Here is an 18,430-nt window from a genome sequence, read left to right on the forward strand (position 1 = left end):
TGTAAACACTGATAAACAATACCCCTTAATTTACTTGGGAAGTTACACTGATTTTTGTTTTCTTGAAATAATGTTAGTTTCAGGTATAACTCACACCAAATTAGATACTTACAATCAGAAATTACACACCCTAACCTTCCCGATACGTCCAGGATGCTCTTCAGCTGCGCAGCGATGCCCTACTTCACTCTTGTGGTTTGGTGCACACTATTCTAGAGCAGAATCTTAAGTTTAAATAAGAGATGTTGCTAAAACATGACTCTCTGTTTTCCAGAAACCTCCCTGCATCCTGTGACTCTCATTCCCGCTGACACTAAGGTCGCTTTATGTTGCCAGGAAATAAACGAAAATCAGACTTTACACACAAGTATGTACTGTAATGACAAATGGGAACTGAGAATCATGGAAAATAGAAAAGAGCAACTTGTGTGGAAAATTGCTATTTTCATTCCACATCTGCAAAAGTTCCTCTTCAACAGAGAGGCAAGATGAGCAAAGTTCCTACAATAACATTTCTCAGGGCTTTACCAGGGGGAAGGGAGAATTTACCTGCAATGCTTGGTATTTGCTGACACGTAAAATTCTGGAAACAACGTTAGAAAGTGTTGTTTGTATCAGCTGAGATTGAAATGAAGGATGAAAATAATTGGCAGAAAAACTAAAACTTTATTTGCCTGTTATCAAAACTATTGTAGAAAGCAGTTTATGATATTGCTATACCGTTATTCCCCTGGAGAGCTGTGCCTGTCATGGCCGAAGAACATCCTGAATGTTCTAGAATTTGTTTCTTTAAAACATCCGAAAAGCAAAGCATGAGAGATTTTACTGCGTTGCAATTTTATTCCTGACATGCAGAAAGACAGTTTTATAGTTATCATTGGTACTATTTTTCCTATTATTATTTTATATATTAAGAGGAAAAAAAGGGAGATGGCTCTGTAGGCTTCTGGGAATATTTTAATATGAATTTCAGTGTTCTCACCTGCAGTGAAAAGAGTAACCTGCTGTAAGCTACGTTACTGTGCACTTCTGATTTATGCTAATAACACGGTTTGAATCTGAAAATCCTGAGAAGACTTTTCAAATAGGCAGCAGGCTACAGTAAATACTAACAGAAGCATACTCCACATTTCAGCATCCCAGAGAATGCTATGAAATAGAAATTTTACAGATTTGGATAGGATTTTTACAAGGAAATTTCCATCAAACTAAATGCTTCATCTTAGTAAAATTGCCCAGTAAAGCTGATGACCCATTCTGTATCGTATCTTCACTGTTCATCCCCAGGGTGCAAGAATAGTAAATTCAGTTTGCAGTTAGAGTAAATGAAATTGGTTTGAATTGTTGTTATTATTATTTAAGTTGTCCTTGTAAGTATCTTTACAAAATAAGGCTTCTTACAATCAAAAGCATCGGGTTTGTATTATAAGCAAGAAATTATAATGCTAACAGTTTAGGTATTGTGCAGGCTAGCAAAAAGTGAGTGCTTTTGCCGGTATCTTATTCTGTATTTTAATTCCAGGTCCCATGAAAATTGCCTATGAATGAAAGTTGTATGTTGCTTTTTTTCTCTTTTTTTCTCTTGGATCCAAAATAATTCCCCATTTTCCTCCATATCAGGCGACACACCCCCAATTTCTGTGTATTATAACACGACATAGACAGCGAACGCATGTTTATATTAGCAGATTCTTTGCTTCTGTAAGCCAACGCACGAAAACAAATTGTGCCTCGACAGCTTCCTGCCATGTGTAAGCAGTAGAAGGAGCTGTTGAGCAAGAAATGTTTTTCCACATGTTCAAGTCATTACATAGTGGGTAATTACTAAGTTTATTAGTGAAGCTGACTCAGTGATCGCCTTTCATTCCTTTCACAAATGAACAAAAGTCAGAGCTCTCCTCCTCCAGCAAAACCAAAATGAAATCTTTCAGTAACAGCTGGTATCCCAAACACTTATTGAATTTTTATTATTGATCTCCGGTGTTTAAAATAATGTGTTTGGATTTTGAAGCTCTGTTTCTTCACTGGGGAGATTTGCTAGAGTAAGCAGTGTAGGATTCAGCCACGGAGTGCAGAATGAAACCGGTGAGTGGGTTTGTTGGGCCACCCTGGCTCTGACCACTGGGCTGTCTCAATGTTGCTTTGAATTTGGCACTTGTTGCTTTTGTGTAGAACTTGTACTTGATACCTGGGTTTAATTAGTGGACAGTTCCATTTGTAGGGCTGGGCATTTACATGGATGACTTTGAGATGACTAATCACAATGACAATTGCTATCCCATTGCATCTGCTTACCAGAACAAGACCTCGCCTGTACCCTGTTGTTCCATCCGCCTCCCGTTCAGAAAGGAAAGCTTTAGACACTCGGTGCCTGCAGAGCGTTTCAAATCATATTTTCACAGCCGAGATGCTTTTGGAACCATCTCAAACTCTCTTGCAGTATGAAGTACGCATAATGCAATGCAGGATAGGCAACAATCATCATGTCGCTAATGTATGCTCCAAAGTGTGGAGCATCTTCTGCTCCTGGGGGCATTCAGCACGGAGAGGATCCTCTGCTGCTTTGGACAAAGTCCTTGGACAGCAAGTGAAATAACAATGAGGAGATGCGCGCTGGAGGCTGGAAGAGTGATTTGTGCACTCTCTGGCTTGAAACCACTTTGTTTCACCTCGCAGTCCCATAGTCTGAATTCAGATTGCCACCAGTGAAACACGGCTTTCATGCAAGTCACTGTTCCCTGACGATGCATACACATTTGTATTTCATTGAAATGATGATTAAATAAATAATGAAATAGGTGGTGGTAGTAAGCAGTATTCTCCACATTTTTACATGTGTTTTATCTTTCATAATACAGTCAGTATTAAAAACAAACACGTTATAGAGCCACTTTTGGTTAGCAGCCACATACGGTGTCCAGCCAGTGCAGTGACCAACTCAGAGGGGAGCTGCTGCAGCAAAAAGCCGAGGAGAAGAAATTGGCTAAGGACACACAGACAAAGACAAATTGACTCTGCTGAGGGATCCGTGTTGTAATGCAAGCGTCCCAGGCACGCTAAGACACAGTTCAGACAGAGCAAAACTGAGGCTTTGTTTAAACTGGGAAGTTTTGCCAGAAAAGCTCTATTCACAGAGCGGGGACTGGGCCTGACCGAAAAGCTTCAGGCTAGGTGTAGCTACAGAGTTTGTAGTAGCAAAAATATTAATTCATTGGTGTAACTTATTTCAGCCTCTGTTTGTCACAATCAGTCTCGTGTGCCCTGGAAGTACTCGTTAAGTTAGCTGTTCAGTCGGCATCGTCGGCTGTAGATGCCCTGAAGTCTCTGTTGTGGCTGTGTTAACGAACTCAGGGGCGCTTGTTCTGGCCTTTCAGGTAAAGAGCCGGCGGCTCAACTCGGGCGGATAGTGAGAGATGGGACAACAAAGGTAAGAGTTTCTTCAGGCCTGAAGTGTACGACTTTGGGTGGTCCTTTGAGGTACTAATAGAGTTACGGGCCTCTGGGCTACGATACAGCAGTATCGTCGTTATGTACAACATCTGTCATTACCTTCCCTGCTTCTCAGAGTTGGGTGTAAGATCAGGCACAAAAAGGCTTAAATTATTAACTTTGCACTAACTAGGTTTGGGTTTATGTAATTTACTTAAGCTGATTTTTGAAAAAAAATTACTAAAACAATAGTTTATGTGCGTTTGTGTGTTACCAAAAGTCCTAAGGAAGTGGGAGCTGCTGGAAGACTCGGAAGGCGCGTACCTGAGCACTCAGGCTTGGCTGAAAGGCAGCTTATATTTTTCACTCAAAATTTCAGAGTGGTTTTGCGGTTTGCTAATTCGCTTTCGACACCGCTCTTACGTGCTTGACTATTACACGGGCTGTCATACTCTCTGAGGTTGGCTGACAGAATTTTGTCAGTTTTCAGCCCCCCAGTCTGCCAGCTGGCTGAAAATCACTCCAGCTCATTTGCAGCTCAGGCACTACGCTGAATTGTTTATATTCCAGCAAACTTCTGCTCACACAGTCACAGCTTGTCATTTTCACTGCTGATCAGCTAGCAGAAAAACGGCGACTTACAGAAATGGGTCAGAGAAAGCGAATCCATGGGTTGAGTATTGGGGTTTTTTTTTGTTCCCTCGTTAAAATGCTGTCTAGGCAAACTCTACTATGGGTTTAATCATTGAGAAATTCCTACTTTGGTTCCCCTTCACCTGCGAGCCGTGAGTGTAACTGCAGACTGCTCGGTAGTCTGGTAAGATTGTCCTCCGGAAAAGTCACAGCACTGTTTGGTTTCTTGGTTTTGCAGGGGGTTTAGGAGAAGCAGGGTGCGCTGGTAGGGTCTGAGGCACGGCCAGCTGCAGTCGGGCGGCCCCGGTGCTCCCCGAGGAGAGGCCGGACCGTCTGTAGCGGCCAGGGCTGCGCTGCTGTTCCCGCACCAGCTGACACCCCCGCACCGCAGCTCCGCACCGCAGCCCGCCCACCCGAGGCCCCCGCCGGACTACGACTCCCAGAAGCCTTCGCGCCCCTTTCCAGCCGGGGCCGCCGGGGTTTGTAGTCGGGCGGCGGGGGCCGGGCGAGGCGGTGGCGGCGGAGCTCCGCCCCGGGGGAGGGACGGCGCAAGGCGTGGGGGGACACGGGAGCCAGGTACCCGCGGGCGGCCCTGCCAGGCACCTCCGAGCTGCGGCCGGACGAGCTGCGAGAGCGGCGGAGCGCGGCGGCCTCCCGCAGGCGGAGCAGCGGCCTAGGGGCGCCCCGCTCGGAGGGGCTGCGGTACCGGCCGAGCCTTTCTCTCCCAGCCGGGCCCGGCCCGCTCCTCGCCGCTACCGGCGGCGCGGCTCCCCCCCCGGCGGGAGGGACGGGGCGCCGCGGGGCCGGGCCGCGCCGGTTGGCCGCCGGCCGGGAGCGGCGGTGCGCGGAGCGGGCCCCTCCGCACCCCCGAGGCCGCCGCCCGGGAGCAGGGAGCGGCGGGGCTCGGCGCTGCCCGCCCCCCGGCTGCGCCCCGGCGGAGCATGCACTGACTGGCTGCCTGGGCTCGGAGCCATCCCGGCCGCCGGGGTGCGCGTTGCATGGTGTGGGGATACACGGTCTCGATAATAAATGATAGAGGATACAATGACTTTGCTGTCTCTGCTGGGTCGGATCATGCGTTACTTCTTGCTTAGACCGGAGACCTTGTTCTTGCTGTGCATCAGCCTGGCCCTGTGGAGTTATTTTTTCCACACGGATGAGGTGAAAACCATTGTTAAGTCCAGCAGGGATGCGGTGAAGATGGTGAAGGGCAAGGTGGCCGAGATCATGCAGAATGACAGGCTCGGGGGGCTAGACGTGCTGGACGCAGAGTTCTCCAAGACCTGGGAGTTCAAGAGCCACAACGTGGCTGTCTACTCCATCCAAGGCCGGAGGGATCACATGGAGGACAGGTTCGAAGTAATCACTGACCTGGTGAACAAGACTCACCCCTCCATCTTCGGGATATTTGATGGGCACGGAGGAGAGGCAAGTGCTCAGCTGGGGGGAAAAAAAAAAAAAAAAAAGGTGGGGGAGGATGGTTACAGGGCAAGGAATGGGTATGTTTTTGCCTGCCAGGTTTGTGGGGTTATTGTGAGACATTGCTGGGGGGGTGGGGGGGTCGTTGCTTCTTGGAGAGGGGGAGGGAGCCTCTAAACAGGGATTGAGAGATACTGCTCTCCCTTTATCTCTCCTTACCCCTTCCACGATCGGCGCAGTATAAATGTGTTTATACCCCCCTCTGCCCTTTACAGTAGTAAAGGTTTAATTGAAGTAAAAGCCGTTGGAGGTGGCTCTTGCGTGCGTTGAATAACGATGATGAGCACAAACTCCCTGGAGTCATCTTTTGTTACAGTGAAGTGTGGTGTGATCTGATTTTTGGCACCGGGCTGGTCTCCCCCTCCTGTCAGGAGCTGTGCTCATCAGCAGTGGTTAGAGAGGAGCCCTCCTAAGGGCGGGCGTGTGTGCAGCCCTAAAGCTGATGTGCCTGAAACATATCTTCGCAGGAATTCGCTCTCAAGTGAGGATCAGTGAGTCCCTGAGAAATGAGTATCGTGTTTGTGAACTGCATGTAGCCTTTAAGTCATTACAGCTGGAATTACTTGTCCCCTGCCTAGCAGAAAGCCAGGAAAACTGTCATTTTGAAACTTTCTGGTGCTTAACCTCTTAACTTTTTTAGGTGAGGTGATTTCCTTTAGGTTGTACTGTGTAATTACTGTTACAGCTTGATGGGATCCTTCATTTACTACAGATAAATGTTGAAACTATAGCTTCCTCTTAATTTGGGATTGCGGTGCTGCCACGTAGCTTTTTTGTATAGCTGAAAGCACACGTTTCCTACCTGTGGAAAAGGACAAAGAATTTGTCCTTGTGTGACAAATTAGCTCCGTTGTGCTGGGTGTGAGATAACCTTACGGGTTTTGCTGGGGTGACGGAAGCTGGAGAGAAATGTTGAAGTTTTTCACGTAAGTGCTCCTGCCAAGGAGGGGTAAGGCACCAAGAGAGCTTGGGTGTTCCTCCAGCTGCTTGCACAGATCAAGTAGTCAGAGTCTTCCCTAGAAAAGCGTTGGCAGTGACCAGACACTAATGGAGCACAAGGGTGGCAGCTGCTGCCCCTCTCAACCTGAAAGTGCTGTGTGAATAATCCAGGCCTTCGGTGTATTGTCGAAAAGCTGCTGTGCTGCCTGCGCGGTTGTAAAGGGGGTCGGTTGTCTGTCCCTCTGCTGTCTCTCAGTGTCTAGCGTTTTGTCTCCTCTAAAATAACACAGATGCTTCGTATTTTGAAAATTGTCAGCTTCATGAAAAATTCTGGTCGTGACTGAGCCCTGTTTTCCTTTTAATGTCTGACTTCAATTGGGGCACAGTTGTGCCAATTCTTACTGGCGTGCTTGTGCCAGTTCGCTATTCCTTGGCCTTCGAGGAACACAGGTAGAAGTGTATGTGTGTCGCAGACTGGTACGCATCTTCTCCCGAAGGAGATGATCAGTGTGTTTGGCACATCTGGCTCTTTTGTTTTCCGAGGCTTCGGACGGAAGGTGCTTGTGCTGGGTCTTCTGCCCTCTTCCCCTGTGCTTAAACTGACAGTTTTCCTTGGCTGAACTGCTCAGCCGAAACAAGTCTGCAGGAGTATCTGTGTCCTGTTTTTGAACAGTATTCTGAGAGTGTTACAGATCTAAGTATGACATACACACGTGGCGTTGTGAAAGGGGGGTCTCATTTCTTTCTTTAATTTTGCATCATATATCTATCTTGCCCTACACTTGACTGCAAACTCAGTACGTTAAATAGTCCAAAACTAACACAGAGAACAGGTAAATGACAAGACTGTGCCCTATATGTGTTTTTTGCTTGTTTCTGTGTTTTGTTGTGGATCTTGGAATTGCGTCCATAGGATATATTAACGATAATACTGGATCTGTGGAAAGCTCATTTGTCTTCTGTATTCTGATTCCTCAGAACTTGCTCTGATTGATTCAGTGACAAAGTATGCGGCTTTTATGTAAGAGGCCTGTCATTTTGAAAGGTTTTGCAGATCTCTCTTCAAACCTTACCAAAGTTAATATTTTTAAATGTATGTATCTGATATCTCTTATTTATCTTTCTAGTAAAGAAAGGTTTTGTAGTTTTGAGTATAAAAGAGAGGAGGGAAACGAAAGAGCCAAAAATAGTGGTCTTATTTAATCTGTAGTACATAATACTAATTTTCAGATGTCTATTTGAATTTGTTTTCTGGATGCCTTATTTTATTTATTTATTTGTTTAAGATAAATATCTCTGTGCAACGCCTACATCTGTAGCAAAGCCTTTGTGAAGATGAAGTTTTCCGTATGGGCTCCCATTATATTTCCTTATGTATTCAAAGAACAAAGAACTGCTAATCTCTGGAGTTACATGTGAAACAAACTGTTCTATATGGGGAAAAACTGCTTTTCCAAACAGACAATACCGCAAATGAGATGCTAGATTAATTCTTTCCAGCTATGTATGAGGCAGCGTGTCTCCGTTAATTACTTCCTGCCATATCATGTGGAAGTGGAAGGATAGAGAAGTGTGATTCAAGTACTAGGAATTACTGTGTACTGCTAATTTATGAAGATTTCTGGGTTTTGCTTAAATCTTGCCAACATTTTGCATAAATTCTACTTTTCTGTTATGTCATTTCCTCTTCCATCATACAATTTTAGCCTGAATCAGTTGGCAGCCATTTACTTAAATTTTGTGTCTGGCTTGATGAGAAAGCAATAAGCAAAAAGTAATTATTAATGCTCTGTCTTACAGCTAAGAATCTAGTGTGCTGCTGCAGTTATTTGTTAAAGGCAATAATGTTTCAGAGATAAAACTCGATACATGGTGTGTAGTGCAGTCTTCCTTTTATAACAAGTTAGTTTGTTTCTTGAAGAATGAATAATAACAATAATGCAGAACAGGGAGAGGGCAGAGAAGTGGACTTGGAAATAATGAAAAAAAGAAGAGAAGAAAGTGTTTGTCTGTCCTCTCGTCAGCTATTTTATAAGGCTTAAAGATGGCTTTAGTGCTTTTTTTTCCCCCACTCCCTTCCCTTTTTCCTTTATTTAGAAGTTTTGGGGCTGTCTAGACTGGAAGATTGAGACGTGTCAAACTGCATAAATGATAAAATAACAAACAATGAGCTTGACAGCTGAGAAAAGGAAAGGATGAGAGCTTAATCAGAATGATTTAACTCTTCTGACTAGCATTTACTAAAGGGCTCTTTTCTCAAATATTTAAGGTTTAAGCAATCAGTTTAATGAGATCTCAGTATTAGAGAGGAACAAAGTAGCTCAGCTGCCATCTGCAGTTTTATGGTTATGGCCACATTGCATATCATTGTTTTTTCCTAACCCGATGAGATGAAGACTTTAAAAATAATTATAGTAATAGATAGTACCTTGTATGCTGCCTGTGCTTGTTTGCAGTCGTAAACTGATGTGGGCAATGATGGTGAGAAATTAAAGCTCAGTAACTGTCTCATAAAAAATGTCTTGCTCTTTTTACTTCTTAAACAGGAACGTGGCAAGGCTTGTTCCTTATGATCTGTAGATGTGACTAAGAGCATTTTGCGTGATACAATTGTTTTTTAGGGCTGCTGGTACAGCGTTGCAGTATGTGAAATACACCTTTTTGGTTTTATTCATAGTGTGGGGAAAGATTGAGGAGCTTAAATGTGAAAGGAGGGAATTGGCTACTGTTTGTAACCACATTCAGACCCACGTAATGCTTTGTGTGCCACAGGGCCTTGAAATCAGCAGCACGGACTGTTGGCAGAAGTCTCTGGTTACTGATTAACTTACAAAGACAAAAAAAAGGAGGGAAAGGTCAGAAGAGAATGGGGAGAGTCCTTCCTAGCGTTGTCTGAGACTATGGAAACACGAATGCTGAGGTAAGGCCTGGAGAAGAGGGCACTGTGCCGGCTGGGTTTAAATGAGCCTGCTGTGCATTTAAAAATACAGGTGCTTGAAAGCATTAATTTCTCCCCGGTTCACTGGGGTGAACTCGCTGTCGTCTTCAGGCCCGCTGCAGCAGAGAAGTTGCTGCGAGGTTTGGATGGGAGGGGAACTTCTGAAATGCCGCTTACCACGGTGATCGCTCGTGTGCGTATTCTCCTCCGTTAACGGAAATGAAATTACTGAGCCCTCAGTGAAGGCGAGCAGATAAACTACTGTAGATTTACCAAAGGTGAGGAAACGACAGAGGAGCTGTAAATCATCCTGTCAGATTAGGATGTAGTGTCTGTACACTGGTGTTCATACCAGTTCGTGTGATTTTTAACCCCTCCGCAAACTGACGACCTGAACTGACCTGGGTGTAGGCTGTGCTGCGATGAGGAGCATCTCTCCAGGCACTGACAGGGGGACATTTATTCTGTTTGATTGGAGAAGATAGTTGACAGTTGGAAGATAAGGAACTAATGAGCAAATATTTTTATTTTGGTGATTTCTGGATTTTTTTCTTTTTTTCTTAGTTTCTGATCCTAGTAGCAGAAGGTGTTTACGCCATGTTGAAAGAAGAGAAAGCTAAGAATTCTGGTTTTTTTTTTTTTTTTTCTAAATTTATCTGGATCTGCTAATTCTAATTCAAAACCTGTTCCTCTGATACTGAACTACTTGAGCAAACTTAGTGATGAAAATTTATCTATCATGCTTTTGAGTAAAGGCCATTAAGGATTAGTGGCTTGACATTTTATAAAATGTAAGAATAACTCAAACAGCTTTGAGTTTTTTATGGATGTTATGGCCTAGTTGTAAGGTGAAGCCTTTGAGGCATTGCAGTTTTAAAAAGAAACCGCTGGGACGTTTTTCCTTTTATAGTAATTGTATTCAGTTTCTAATCTAGAATCCTCTAAATGTTTGAATAAATATTTACATAGGTGAGGTCATGTTGATATGCAAGTCTCAAATCTGCTTATAAATTCCACATGAGTGGAAGCCAAAGTGATACATAGGAACATTTCTGTCATTTTGTTTAGTTTATCCAAGTTTTGATTCTTGGATATCACGTTACAGGGTTACGATTTTCATCCTGCAAAACCACGCTTCTTTGATGTTTAGATCTACACTGTATGCTCATTTGCTGTACAAAAATGACTTAAAATTGATTAAAATAGTGTAAAAGTATGTAATTGGAAGTAGGAACTCTTATCGCTGCCGTTCACAGCTGTATCATTGGGTGTAGAATTGAGTCTCTTTCAATTTTTATAAAAATCATAAAGTCAATTAATTTTAGATGTACCCTGCCAGCTTAGCTGGGATCAGTGCTTCAGTATTTGGGCACACGGGCAGCCAACTGATTGCCACTGGCTTAATTAAATCAGTTTTAGATTCTTAGATGCTTTCAGATTACAAAAGCCATTTAAGTTTCTCCGTGAACTTATGTAACTCGGACCGCTCCATAGGAGGTGTTTGCGTGCGTGCTCCTGCTGCGTGGTTGATGCTCAGCAGCTCATCCATCGCCGCCGATGGGGAGGATATTTCACAGCTACCGAGTGGGAATGTTGAGACCACGGTTGTTAGAGTGCCTGACGCTTTTAAACTTGATACCCTGCGGTAGCGCTGTTGGGGTCGTGTCCTTAGGTACGTGAGCGATCTCTAAAGACAGATCAAGGCTCAGAAATGAGCAGCGTCTTAAATTGCTTAAATATGTGCTGATTTGTGCTACTGATACTACTTATGACACAACATAGGCAATGGTGAAGACTTGTTAGCTAGTCCTGCTTAAGCTAGTGTCCAGCTTGGACAGTGATAAACAAATTTAAATACAGTTTGGGGGCAGTAGGATTTTGATTCCGTTCTGCAGGTTAGGGACTTGGACATTTTTGTGTGAGAGAAAGAACATTTGGATTCTTCTGTCATGTGGGGTTAATTAAAACAGCAGATTGCTCTAGCTCTGTCTTGAGTGTCACACTTTCAGTAGCTCTTTTGGACCAGAGTGGTATTTCTCCTTCCTCCCAGTTAGAGATCCAAATATTTATGGTGTAAATTGTTCCTTAAAGCTGAGTGTTGGCTTCTGGCAGTTTCACTTTTTACACAATCCCCTGGCATATGGATGCTTTGTTTTGCTGCTGTCTAGGTTTTGCTGGTGGCTGCAATTTTCTACGGCAGACTTGGCCCCGTAAGAAAGCCCTGCACTCGTTGCTGGGTTTTCCTGCGCTGGATCTGGCACCTCTAAATATTCCCTTGCTCTCAGGACTCTTCAGCCCTGTCCCTCTTCATCTGGCCCATCTAGTGTGCTTGCTCAGCATACAGATACTGCCTTCGCAGAAATGAAACTACAGCCAGCGCTGCCCCTGTCCCTCATCCCCAGGAGCCTCTGAACACGCCGATCTCTTTGGAAATGGTCACGTGGAAGACGGGTCAAGTTTGTGACCCAGAAAGGTAATCCAAAGGTAGCTGGTGCTAATGTTTTTTGGGTCTCAAGGTTCAGGACTTGCTCTTCACTTTAAGCACAGTGTAGATACTGATAGAGCTGTTAAAAGGAACAGAAAGCTTATAGAGTCCTTCTGTAGTGCCCTTCGGTTTGAATCTATGCCCTTGGAAGGAGAGTTCCCAAAACTAATTTAAGGGCAGCAGCTGCTATAGTTATGCACAGAAAGTCATACGCCTTTAGCTCCACTTCTTCGCTGTAGCACTTGTTAAAACCTTAAACTTTAAGTGAACTCACCCACCCTTTGGACCCTGCTGCCATCCTCCCTACTCTGTGCTCTGTCTGCCCTTGGCTCTTCGCAGCGGGTGGGTCCCTGCGTGTGCTGGGACCCAAGCAGACCCAGGAGGAGCCGTACAGCGGGGCTGGGGTGCTCAGCCCGCGTTCCGTGCAGGATGCCGAAGCCGAGCAGTAACGTGAGCTGTGGCTGGTCGTACCGTGTGGCACATCCGTGCTGATTAAAATGATCTGCGTGTTCCTAGCAGCACGCGTGCGTGCCCCAGTTTGAAAACCTCTGTAACAAAGTTGGGAATGTGTGCGCTGTGCCACCACCTTCTGAAACAGGGAGTAGGTATGAGTGAGGTTCTTTTTTTTTCTTTAAAACAGCTTTTGTAAGTACAAATTCCCTTCGGCTGCTGAATTCCTAGTCAAGTTCATGTTGTCATCAACGTTCACCATCAGTGACTCTGTTACTGGATATCAGTCTACTTGAGCAGACCAGTTTCTCTGGCTCATGGCCAGCCCAAGAGATCTCCGTGTTAAAGATCATGAAGATTTCATGACCCTTTGTCTTAGCCCTGTGGAGTTTCATTTCACCCTGAAGGTAATAAGACAACAAAGATGACAGATAAGGCAAGTCCAAAAGGAAGTTTCCATCCTGACAAAGATGTACGTGCAGTCACCTCCTGGTCTCCGGGCCATTGTAAGTTCTGTGGAGAATCAGTAGCTGCAACAAGTTGGAGAATTTCTTTCTTTTGGCATGTTTGCGTGGTTTTACTCTGGTTGTTTAGCTAGTGTTAAACACTTCAGCTAGTGTTTTTATTAAAGCAGTTTAAAACTTACTGCCAAATGTAGAGATTTCATTTGAAAGCAGCATAGCTTTAAAAAAAAATGTAACTTTCATTGCAGTTTACAAGAAAAAAAAGGTTTCAAGATGCCAGAATACTAATAAATACTCAAGTCAGGGGAAGTAGGGGAGACTGGTGAGAGGCAGTTATTTAAACTACAATTTACACGCTATTTGTGCCATAAGGCCTGATATTTAGATGGCAAAGGTGCTCCTGATCCGGTATAAGTGAATAAGAAGAATAAGAAATAAAAAGAACAGAAAGTACCTGTTAAGACCAGACTTTTAGGTCGAGAGTAATTTGCAAGCCATAGAATAATCTGAATGGAAAAAAAAAAATCTACCTTTCTTTCTATTTTTGTAGAAAAGTCATTTCAGAAAAGTGTCTGTTGGGTGGTTATGTGTAGCACTGAGCTGGGACAGGGACTCCGGCTCCGGGGAGATCAGCGCCCGAGTTGTCGTGCGATAAGCGATGAGGGGAGAGGAAGAAGCATCGTTCTTTCACTTGGGTGCCATCATGAACTTCTGAGAGCTGCGTGGCAGCACGGGGTACCAATCCTGCCGCTGCTGATACAAATTGATTACGATGCTGAAACATTGCTGGCTCTCATCATCTCCGACCTTGTCTGATTCACAGCTGTGCGAGCAGCTGACATCTCCAGCCAGACAATCAAAGAACGTGTTCTAACTGCTAAACCACAATGCAATTATCCACAGCGCGTCATATCGGCAAACCTCAAAGCTCCCCTGGAGAAACGAACATTTATTTGCATTTACTTTTAGCACTAAAATGTTATCCTTTGCAAATTTTTTCATTTTCTCATTGTCATAAGTGTTGAAACACTTCTTTTTTTTTTTTCTTCCAAAATCCCCTTCAGGGGTAAACATTTGATTTTATTAAGTTCTGTTATAATAGCTGAAACTGTCATACAGTACTACTTGCAATCAATAAGCTTTTTAATGTAATAAATCTCTTTACTTTTTCATTCTCTACCAGATAGAAAACTGCTGGAGGGCACGAAACATTTCTTCTGATAAGTGAAAGCGCGTGGCCCATAATACAGTTGTCTGGTGCGCCGTGGCTCGCTTGCGGTTCTTTAAACTTGCATTTTAAATGGGAACACGATTTATTTGTGGGTAGTCTACGCATGGACTGCACCACAGAATTGCCTAAACCTTCCCTGAAATGTATGTGTGGGCATTTGAGTAGGAATTTAGGGTTTTTCTATTACTTTTTAAAATTACCTAGGTATCTTTTAAAATGTACAGGATGCTATGTAGGATGGTGAAGGTGCTTTTAATGTTTTTTTTTTCTCATCTGACATGTAGGTGATGTGGTTACAGCGGGTTTATTTCCGCTGAGAAGCAGGGACTTTGGACAACAGTTTGGATGATCCCACTGAACACAGCTAGTATGTTCTTTAGATACTTCCTCCTGACCATCCTCTGCTCGGCCTCTTTATTGGTATGGAAGAAAAGGGAAATCATGCAGAGAGAAGTGGGAAAATAACTGTAGATCAGACAAAAACAGTCTGTAGTTCCCAAGCGGCAGTTCTGGGCAGGAGACTGAACCTTGTTTCCGTGATGTGGTGTTAACTGGGAGATGCCAAACAGGCAAAAGTCATACACAGGATTACAGCACATGTAGATGGTTGTGTTATAGCTCGTTATAATTGAGATAAAATGAGATTTTGTTGCAAAAGGCCTATCGTAATGATCACCTGATACTGGGATCGCGATGCTCAGCACACCTGATCACACCTGGTAATGTGAGCACTGAGCCCACTTCTCCGCGGGCAGGATGCTGCTGGGATTCCCACTGGAGAGACCTGAAGGCGAGTGGCCTTGCGCTATGTGTAAATTTAGCAAATTATCAGAAGTAAATTTGTAGGAACTGCTTGGAAAAAAAAAACTGTTCTACCTTTTCTGGCCATGCAATTGAAAGTATCCGGTGTTTTTACTGGAATAACAAAAGGCACAGGGATTCCAGTGCAGGAAAGGGCTGAGGAAGAGAAGTGGAGCCTGGGACTTGAAGACGGGAATGTGAGTAGAAGGCAAAAGGGAGGGAAGTGTGTGTTCTTGCATGCTGTCGGTTTCAGTGTACCACTGGTTATACGTTGCCTGAGATCCAAAACTCGAGAGATGGGTGTGTGAGGTTTATTGCTGTGGTTTGGGATGAATACTGTGTTATCTCTCTCTGTGCATGTTTGAGAGAAACAGAGAGCATGAGTGTGCATTCTGGCAGTGTTTCTTTATGGCTTTTGAAAGAGCACTAACAGTTTTGTGACTCTGGATGCTCTGAAAACTAAACTTTGCCCTCTTTGTTTCTGCTGATGGTCACTGGTTTGCTGGCACGTAGCAGCAGTCCTTATGGCTCGGAACTTGGAGAACAAAATGTAGGACCAGCTGCCTGTTTCGTAGTGCCAGTTGGCATCGACGTGTCAGAGAAGAGCTCCAAGCAGCCCCTCTTCTTGCTTACGTTTCGTGCATAAATAGTAATGTGAGGTGCTATGTTAATTAACAAAGAGATTGGTATGACAGACTTTTTCATTTTGCAAAATGTTTTATGCTTTCATATCAAATACATCACCTAAGTTTGCCTTTTTTTTTTTTCAGAGGACTTGCCTTACAGCTACTATTACAGTAGTGGTTTTGGAAGGCAAAGTAGAATGAATTCTCAGTGGATGAATGTTGCATAAAAGATTTGTAATCTTTGGCAATTAGAAAATTGTTGCTGAGGTTAATGGTGGTATTATTTTTAACTTTGGAGGGCAGGAGCAATCTCCTGCCTTCGGGATGGAATTATTTCAATCAGTCCTTTAAATAAGTACTTTCTGTGATGGTTTAAATTGACAAACATTTAAATAATCAACCTGAATTCTTTTTTTGCTTTAGTATTTATTTTAGCAATTACGTAGCCTGATACCAAATCACATTATTTTTATTTTGTATTGTTTCTGAGAAGGAGAATGGCATTTACTATCAATTTTTTCTTTGAGATTTTTTTTCCCCTCTTTTTCTGTGGATATCGTAACCGTAAATAAAAACAGAACAAAAAAAAAAAACTAAATGAAAGGCCAAATAATGTATCTATATTTGTTAGAAGTTACTGAATTATTTGCATCTAGGACTAATTGTACACACCATTTTCAGCCCCTGGAGGGTGACTTGGTTAGAGACACGCTTCTGGGCAGTTTAAGGTCAGTCTTATGAAGGAGGTCCTCTTAGCAAGCATCTCTTCCTGAGATGCGATCTCTGCAGACAGGTTGTCCCTGATGAGGTCAGGTAGCATCTCCTCAGACGTCAGTTATAACTTGAAGTAGAGCAGGACAGAAGAGAATTGGAGGTAATTCTCCCTGATCAATCTAAACTACCACCTCTTCAAAGAGTACGGTGATGAGATAGTCAGTAATTTCAAAATCCTCACATTTTTTTCCGGCCTAGGAGAACCTGCTATCCTGTGAGGTATTCTTTGCTAGAGTATTGGTGTCCTCATCTACATCTGCTCAAAGGCTCTGTCCTGGTGGCTCTGGTAGGAGGTGGTGCCTTGGGGTTACCAGTTCCGTAACTCTGTCTTTTCAACCTTTAGAGGCAAATATGTGCTGTTTCTAATCCATTATTTTAATTACTTATTGCATAAGTGTGATAGATTATGTTCTCAGGCTTTGAGATATAAATCTTGTTAATAGTTTTGTATTTAAATAACATGTTCTGTTTTTAAAAAAGCAACTTTTATCTAACTTCTCTGCCTCCTTGTAAAGAGCTGTGCCAGTCTGCCTGGTAGCGTCGTGTAGCAGCTCAAGACGATAGCTGCATACTGGTTCTGCAGGTCTGCGTGCGATGACGAGAAAAGTACTCCGAGTGAATTAAAGTATCTCTTGGGATGTACTGGGTTTTGCACTCTACGCTTTGAAGCGGCAGGAGTTGGAGTTTATATATTCTGAAGTGTTCACGTAAACTTTCAAGACTGTCGGTTGTGATAGCTGCTTCTAATAAGCTATAAACAGCATTATGATGCCATAGCAGAAGAGCCAAAAGAGAATGTATCCAGCTGCATATTGGAATGGCTTGTTTCAAATGCAGGTTTTAAAAGCTTTTTTGGCATGTGGGTTATGCATCTCTTATGAAAGAGAACCTGACTGTGAAGGAGGGTGAAAATCATGTTGATGAATTATATGGAGAGCCGTAACCTCAAGCCTATTATAGTGAAGAGAGATTTTTACTGGAATGTTTTGTTACCGAGTTTCCCAACACTCCTAATTGAGAGGAGAGCTAAATTCAATTTCAGTGACAAACACAGTTTGAGATTATTTTTTTTTAATATACAAATTGAAAACGTAGCATTTTATCTGTCGCAGTGCCTTTAAGTCGACCTCACTGTGCTTCTGGTGCAAAATATTTCAAAAGTGTGTTGTGAAAACATACTATGCCTCTGTGAACAGGTGTTTTCAGATCATTTTACAGGGTTACATTTCTGCTTATGTCCCTTGGCTGATCTGATGCAAGTCAGTAACACAACTGAAAATAGAATTTTATAGTCCCCCTCTCCTTCTCTCCCAGGTGCAACTGCTCCTTTTTTTTCTCTCTGTCATGTCATTAACTGTGTGCCTTCTGTTATTCAGTGTAACGCCATCACCTACCTGCTGGGTTTTGCAGTCTTCGGTTTCTTTTCTTAACGTGGTTGTCAAGAAAGTAACGGCACCGAAGACCCAGCAGCATCAATGCTTGTGTCACATTGGTACTGTGGATCTTACTGGTTGTCTTTGATGGCAAAACGATGTTACTGATGTGTCCCTGGCACTGTGAGAAATCTCAATTTGAACCTGGGGCAAGCCCAGTGCTACTGCTTGTCGGATTTTAAATGAACTATTTCAGTATTTTGTTGTGTAACAGAATTTTTGGTTTAAAAAGCGATCCAAATAGCAAGGCATGGGTGCAAGAAGATAGCCAGCTGTTAGCCGTAGCCCGTCCCTGACCAGCTCTGTTGGACATGACAAAGGTGAGGAGCACGGCTGGCTTCTCGGTGGTGAACTCCCACTCCCGGCGGCTGGTCTGATAGCTGAAATTCGCGGCATACGCCGTGAGCTCAACACGTGCGCGACCGGTGAGTCTGGCACGTCATCGGTCATTTCTGGAGCTGGAGGGGGTCTGCCTGGCAGGTTCAGGAGAACCATGCACGCAACCAATGAACTGAGTTAACCCCCAGAGCTTCCAGCCCTTCTCTGTGGTAGTGTGCAGGGGGAGAAGCTGAACATAATCTCTGTGCTCACCTGCTTCTCTGGAAGGGAGACTTGGTGTTCTTTTCCTTGCCAACAAGAGTTTTTCAGTGTAGGGAGCTAATGGCAAGACTGGAAAACTCGGCATGATTTGTCCTCTCTTGAGCAACATAAAGGAGAGTTACTGCAAGCAACCTATTGCTTGCAATTT

At 43.7% G+C, this 18,430-nt stretch overlaps 1 protein-coding gene across 1 annotated transcript in view; it reads left to right on the plus strand.

Annotated features, from left to right (window-relative positions):
* The first annotated feature begins 4,643 nt into the window (after positions 1-4,643).
* The window catches only part of PPM1L (protein phosphatase, Mg2+/Mn2+ dependent 1L), a 75,727-nt gene continuing 61,940 nt past the window's right edge, over positions 4,644-18,430 (plus strand). The window contains exon 1 of the mRNA XM_086755041.1: positions 4,644-5,490. Coding sequence (XP_086611167.1) covers positions 5,092-5,490 — 399 coding nt within the window. The 5' untranslated portion in view covers positions 4,644-5,091. The remainder of the gene's footprint in view (positions 5,491-18,430) is intronic.

Source organism: Chlamydotis macqueenii, chromosome 9 (assembly GCF_036417535.1).
Source record: "Chlamydotis macqueenii isolate bChlMac1 chromosome 9, bChlMac1.mat, whole genome shotgun sequence".
Classification (NCBI taxonomy): Eukaryota; Metazoa; Chordata; class Aves; order Otidiformes; family Otididae; genus Chlamydotis; species Chlamydotis macqueenii.